This window comes from Dreissena polymorpha, chromosome 8, assembly GCF_020536995.1.
Source record: "Dreissena polymorpha isolate Duluth1 chromosome 8, UMN_Dpol_1.0, whole genome shotgun sequence".
Classification (NCBI taxonomy): domain Eukaryota; kingdom Metazoa; phylum Mollusca; class Bivalvia; order Myida; family Dreissenidae; genus Dreissena; species Dreissena polymorpha.
The window spans coordinates 96,239,165-96,246,027 of NC_068362.1; the positions used below are offsets into that span (position 1 = coordinate 96,239,165).

At 33.7% G+C, this 6,863-nt stretch overlaps 1 protein-coding gene across 1 annotated transcript; it reads right to left on the reverse strand.

Annotated features, from left to right (window-relative positions):
- Nucleotides 1-1,013: 1,013 nt before the first annotated feature.
- Nucleotides 1,014-3,973, reverse strand: LOC127842764 (leucine-rich repeat-containing protein 40-like). Its single transcript, XM_052372474.1, has 3 exons — nt 3,900-3,973; nt 1,827-2,581; nt 1,014-1,421 (listed from the first exon to the last, which is right to left on the reverse strand). The coding sequence occupies exons 2-3, from the start codon at nt 2,556-2,558 to the stop codon at nt 1,185-1,187; spliced, it is 969 nt and encodes a 322-aa protein (XP_052228434.1). The 5' UTR covers nt 2,559-2,581; nt 3,900-3,973; the 3' UTR covers nt 1,014-1,184.
- Between the last annotated feature and the right edge of the window lie 2,890 nt (nt 3,974-6,863).

A 6,863-nucleotide genomic window follows, 5' to 3' on the forward strand; every position in this document is an offset into this window, starting at 1 on the left:
TAACTAGCTTAACTTCATTTCTATTCATGGTTCCAGAATTTAGTTTTCACTTATTACGGTAACAAAGCAACGCCAATTTTCATGAGACAGAAAAAAATCCTTTTTCCCAAAATCGCCCTTAATTATAATATACACACCGATTTTGATTGACCTAGTTTTAGTACCTGTTTACTTATCCCAGGATCCAATAACCTATACTCTCCTCCATTAAAACCAGTAGGGGACCAATACAAGTGGAAGCCATGACAAAACAATATGTGTTTGTAGAACATGCCCCATCACCCATCCTACAAACTTAGTAAATAATTTCATTGCTCCCACAGTTGGATATCATCAAGAACTTAGAAGTTATGGGAAAGATATTTGTAATGTTTCGAATAACATCGATACGTCTTACCCACCGATACGCAGTATTCGAAGTATATAGGAAAATAATCAGGTTGAAACAGTTTTTATGTAAAACAGAGGAGTACATGCCTTAAGGTATTTATCCCATGCAGGACCGTACTTACTGTACTTTACGCAAAAATCAGGGTATATAGTGTCCCATTGTTAGACGGTGTATTAGCACATTTGGATGTCTTCTTAAGGGGGGTTTAGTATGGGTATTATGGTACTTAAAATAAATATTGTTCCAATTGAATTTCTTGTAACAAACCCCAGTGAAATCGACCTTTCACCTAAAAATCCGTAGGCGCCTTTCTTTCATCCCAAGCAATCATAAAACCAATTTGCATGATCATAGGTCAATGTGTTCTCAAGATATCATGATTAAATGAAATCATCTACCAGCAGACTAAACGACCGTCAGTCCATCTCACCACCTGACAGGCACAAAGCCATATAACCCCTTCAGCAAAGTGGAGCATATTTATCTCATACACTGATACACCAAAGCTAAAACATCTTGCTTTAGGTATACTTCTATTAACTGATTCTTGTGAGAAAAAGTTTCAGTTGCTTTTGAATCAGAGTGCCTTTTATTGAAGAAGCAATGCTTTATATAAAATACGTTATGTTTTACATATTTAATACTTTGAACTGAGAGATTCTCATAACAAACAGACAGAAATCATGTACTACAAACTACATATTCTGGATCAGACCTGCACCATTCACATAACCGATTAATACATCAAGTTTTGTGTTTAAAAAATATTTCTTGTCCCCAGAGATATCTTCCATCAGCAACTTGTAAGTACACCGGTTGGATGTTCAGTATATTTCTCCTCCTCCTCCTTCTGCTCACATGCATCGCTTGTCTCCCCTGACTGACTATTTACTTCCCCTGACTTCTCACTTGTCTCCCCTGACTCCTCACTGCTCTCTTCCTCCTCAGATTGATCTCCATGGCAACCTGCTGACAGCTCCTCATCAAGCCCATCCAGGCCAGTCTTCCCCACCAGTATATAGTCCAGACCCTGAAATATTGATTGCCAACAAGAATTGAGAACAAGTAAATACTTCCATACTCTTAGCAACCATACATAACACAGTTTAACGGATCATGTAATTGATAATGTTAGAAGCTATTTATGTTTTTGAATGTAAGTTTAAATAGCAAGTTTTACCTAATAGAAAAAACATGGCAATGTGTTTGCATAAAGAAGCAGTCTTGTTTTTGTTTTAAAAGGATAGATTGTGGACCTTAACCATTTATATAGTGACATTTCCATTTTAATGCACAAATGCACTTACATTAAATAAATTATAATCTCAGAGTGTAAAAAAAACCATATTTTGCTTGTTTGTTGAGACGCAAGAGATTTTTTAAACAAAAGCATTTAATAACAAACTGTTCAGCATACATAATTTTGAATCAATACCTTCCAATGAGTCGGTTTTTCTTTAATAGGGTTGTCTCGCAAGTCAAGTTTGTTGAGATTTGCTAGCGCTAATACTGTGTCATCACACATGCTACTTATTTCATTAGAGCGGATAAGCAGTGTGAGCAATCCCCCAAGTTTAGTCACACACTCAGGCACTGATCGAAAACTATTTTCACTCAAATCGAGATAAACAAGAGATCTTAAATTGCAGAATTCATCTGGTAGTGAGTCCAGCTGATTTTCCGCAAAGCAGCACCACCTTAAGTTCACTAGGTTGCTAAAGTCACAAGGTACGGTTGTTATCCTGTTTCCACGTACACTAACAGTTTCCAGATTTACTAGATGTCCAATCTCTGCGGGTATACTCACTAGCTGACATTCCGCTAGCCACAGGTTTGTTAGACCTTGCAGAAAAAACAAATCTGGGGTAAGGTAATTTAACGGGTTGCTGCATATACTAAAAAACTTAAGATTGCACAATTGACTCAAACCAGATGGTAGCATAGTCAAACTATTGCTATCTAATGTGAGTTCCTCAAGCGTTACAAGATTTGTTATTTCTGATGGGGGCATGACAAGTTTGTTGTTGTTCAGCATCAACTTTCTGATCTTGTCCAATCTGTGTATGTTGCTGGGGAGAATGGTCATGTTTCTGTTGCTCAGATTGAGCACCTCCAAGTTGTTCTCTACAGCTTTGTTCAGCAGCTTCTCTATCTCAAGTAGATCCATACTGGCTCCTTCATCTCATGGATCTAAATATAGGTGAATAACTTCATTGTCAATATATAAATACATTGTAACAAATTGATACACAATAGGAAAAAGAAAATCCAATGCAGAAACTAAAGCACTATTAACACTGAGTGTAATCTTATGATTTGATATTTATGATGTCACCGAAAACACATTCTAACAATCCTTATACAAATCTCCCGCCTTTTCTAAAATCTTCAAACACGAGCATGAAAATATAAAGAAAATTGATTAATTGCAGGGTAAGATAGTCAGGATAAAACATTAACAGTAGTAAGATTATCTGGGAAAACCATAATGTAGGTCCGAATGAGTAAAAGTTATAAAAAAGATACAATTAGAATAAGATGAAGATATAGATTAGGTAATGCAACATTTTAGGGCACAAGTCCAATTGGAAAAGTGGATTTATAAGAAAATGTCAAACCTGGTCATAGTACTATCACTTCTGTGGCAAATCTTTTTTTTAATAAAATAGATGTAAATAGATCTAGCATATGAACAACAAATGAAAGTGTGAAATTCACATAGATATATACTTAAGACACCATGTGATAGCTGTAAATAGATCTACAGTAAAGGCTAGGCCTCCATAAATGACATGATGTATTCAGATTTGTGAGCAGTCCTTTGATTGGAAGTGTAATTCCGAACAGTATAATTTCTCAAGCTAATGGCCAATAAACATGTAGAAAACTATCACATATGATAAAAACATGGCTATATAACTTTTATTTAGAGGTCGTGAAAAAACAAAACGGTTAATGTTTTATAACCTTTGCAAAATAGTGAGAAAACGATAATTTCACTTCGCAAATTGTACAGGATTTATTCGATAATCTTTGTGCCGACTTGCAAAGGTTCCTCGCAAACAAAATGCTGATGAAAAGAAAGAGCTCAGTAGTGATTTCTTTAGTTCATACCAATCACATTATCCCAGCATATATCATTATTTATTAAAAACAGGGATGTTTAAAGTTTGTTTGGAATAAAGATCTGTTCTGATTTAGGAGTATCCAATCAATTCTCTGTATGATCTTACACTGAAATTTACTCTATATAAAAGTCATGTTGAGTATGAGTTCTTTAAACTGCATGCCAATATATAAATGTATAATGTTTATCGTTTTGTGTTTCACAAACTTGATTTTCATTACACATTCAATGATGCATAAGTGCATTACGTCGCGGAAACATATCACACTACTAAATTGTTTGAATGTATCAGTCCAAGTTTTGTTTAAATTGTCATTTGAGGTTGAGGAAAGTATATGCATTAACAAATCGTTTAATGTTTGCTATAGGAACTGCACAAACCTTCACATTAAAGTTAAACATTTCACGATATGCCTTCTTAGTTACTAGACGCCACTTTAGCAAGTAGGTTACACAGCACTAAATTTTGCATCCAATAAACGTTGATAAACTTTAAAGGGTTATATTGACTGCTTTTGCGACATAAGTTTTCTTTAGAAGTATTTATATATAATATTATATACCAACTTACACGTCTAGACTTGTTGTCAAATAATAATATGAATGGCATTTTGGTGATTAAACAATTTATTAAATTGCTATAAAAATGATAGTTTACACAGGTTTGATAAATAAAGAATATAATATGCACTTCTCGTTAAAGTAATTTACAGATTTTTTTTTCAAATATTTATATCAGTCATGTCAAAGCATTCATTTATTACTGTAAAAATAGTACAAAAGTGGTCCTAAATATCAAACATTTAATAATGTGCAATGATCAAAATGTAGCATGATCAAAGTCTGTAAAGACGGTAGTGAACTGTCTTTTTAACAATATCATATCAATTATTAAAATTAAACAAGAGATTGCTAAGCAATATGGTCCCCTACCGGTGAAACTCCACCATTTTCAGAATTGTTATTTTTTAAATATTTGTTGCCATAGCAACCATAATTCTTGGCGTAGGAACAAACTCAAATGACGTGCATAATACCCATATTGCCATCTCTCCATGTTTCAAGTTTCATGAAAAAATATGAAGAACTTTTAAAGTTTTCGCAGGATCCAGAAAAGTGTGACAGACAGACTGAAGGACAGAGCGCAAACCATAAGTCACCCCCGGTTTCACCGGTAGGGGACAAAAAGTGTTTTTTGGATATTACGGAATACATTTGGCCTGAGCGGTCCAATATGTGCAATATTTTCATGTTTAGTTAGTTGATATCTTACAAAATTATATTTATAAATTTTAAACAAATGGTAATTAAGTTTTTAGTGGACGTTTTGAGTGAACGAGTAGATAATAAGCAGTCTCGGCCTTAGGCAGAGAAGGCAAATTATTTACTTACTTTACCTACCGGGTAATCTAATGATCTGACAAAGCCAATTATTTTATATCCATGTAATGATTCGAGTAAAGGCTTTACATTGACTATTGGAGGTGCCAAACGCAAACCATATCCATACAAAATGTCTGTTTTTGTTTATTATTTATAAGTAATCGATAAAAGACATGTGGAGACTGACTCCTCATCTCCCTATATGTTGAAGTAAATTACGCCAATTCAACTTCCAAGGACGGGTTCTGAAACAAGATTATAATAAATGTGTTTTTAATAGCAAACAATTAAATTTCATAAAAGCTTTCTTTTAAAGTTAGAGAGTTTAGTTCAAAGTATAAATTAGTTTGCTCCTATATTTATGTTTGAACGTTGCTTAAAAACTTAACGTACTTAAAAACACGTGTTTGATGGTTTTCGATTCACTATATCTTTCTCCTCTTAAATTTGGAATCACTAATTAACTAAGCTGGTTTTTATTAGTAATTCAATTTTACAGTACCGCCCCTTTAATATTTTTATTTTTTATGTTACAACACTGCCCCTGGATTTTGTTCAGGTCATCGTGTCTTCGCTTGTCAATTACGTCATACGATATTCTTTCTCTGTTCCTGGCTACATAGATTTGTGTGACGTCATCGCTTCATACTACATACTTTCACTGTTTTAATTTACATGCATAGGTCATTGGGTTTAAAGCGTTCAATTTTTATTATATTTTCTTTCTGACAGGCGTTTCTTGTTTGATTTATTTTCTAGCAGTCACATAAACAACCAAGCTATGTAATATTGATCTTTTACGCCCATTATTGCTGCTTCTTCCTGTATTTGCGCGATGATGATCTGAAATATCAACTTCATGAAGCTATATTCTTAAATCTTTTTCTATAAAGAAGGAATGTAGTTGACATTTGTTTGTAGTTTCATTTCATCGTTCCTCAGAAAGTTGTAACTCTCTTGTTCTGGTATCTTTCCTACCATTGAGTAATTAAATGGTAATTAAATTGAATGCGTTTTAATTCCCTTTCATTATTGTTTAATTTGAGTTACAATGCTATGAGGTTAAATTTTATTTACACTTAAATGTATCATGAATATTGCTGGGCCAAGTGTGAGGTTGAGCGCTCTAAAACCGGTTTAAACCCCCAATGCTTTGATTTGACCGTTCCAAGGCGGTGACCCCAGCTTTATTCTTATTTGTGTTTATGTTGTTTTGTATTGTGCTGTATATTGTGCTGTTTTGTACTGTTTTGGCAATCGGTCACTTGCCTTAAATAAAGGACCAACTAATTGTATATAATAAGAATGCAATACTGCTCCAGCAGCTGGAGTTTCACTTCTTTATATTTTATATTGATGTGGTTTTCGTTCCATCAGATGCAAATTAGTCATAAAAACACAAAGCGCAATGTCAACAATACAATTAAACACAAATACACATTCCGTGTTTTTTTTTTCTAGATTCAAATGCCTTAAATGTGCTTTAATAGTGTTATTCGGGAGATAAGCAAACACTTATTATTACACGAACATGCCACACAATGCAGTAATTAACCCAAAACTTGAATTTAATAGAGACCTACTTTAGAATTTGGAGAATTGCATAATTTACGTAGCAAAAGAGAAGTCAAAATTGTATACATTACTCTGAGGTTTTTGCTTCTTGGTTTCTCATAATCAGAAAATGATGAACGCACACGGTAAACTAATCAATATGCACTTTCAAAACGTTTTCGTGTGCAATGTTTGTTGTGTGTAAATCAGAAAAAGAAGCTATAAATGATCCAGCGCATGAATAATGCAGCTACTGCCAAGGTTAAGCTTTTAGATGTAAGGTTAAAATAAAGTACGTATTTACTTGATATTGAGGTCAAAGGTCAAAATAATATAATATCATTTTCCGCTTAATACACTGACCATACATTCAAGTATAAAAATCTAACTTTCTACACATATTCATAG

Coding starts and splice junctions, on each gene's coding strand:
- LOC127842764 (XM_052372474.1), bottom strand. CDS start 2,558: ATGGATCTACTTGAGATAGAGAAGCTGCTGAACAAAGCTGTAGAGAAC. Junction 1,422..1,826: donor AAAAACCGACTCATTGGAAG/GTATTGATTCAA, acceptor TCAATATTTCAG/GGTCTGGACTATATACTGGT.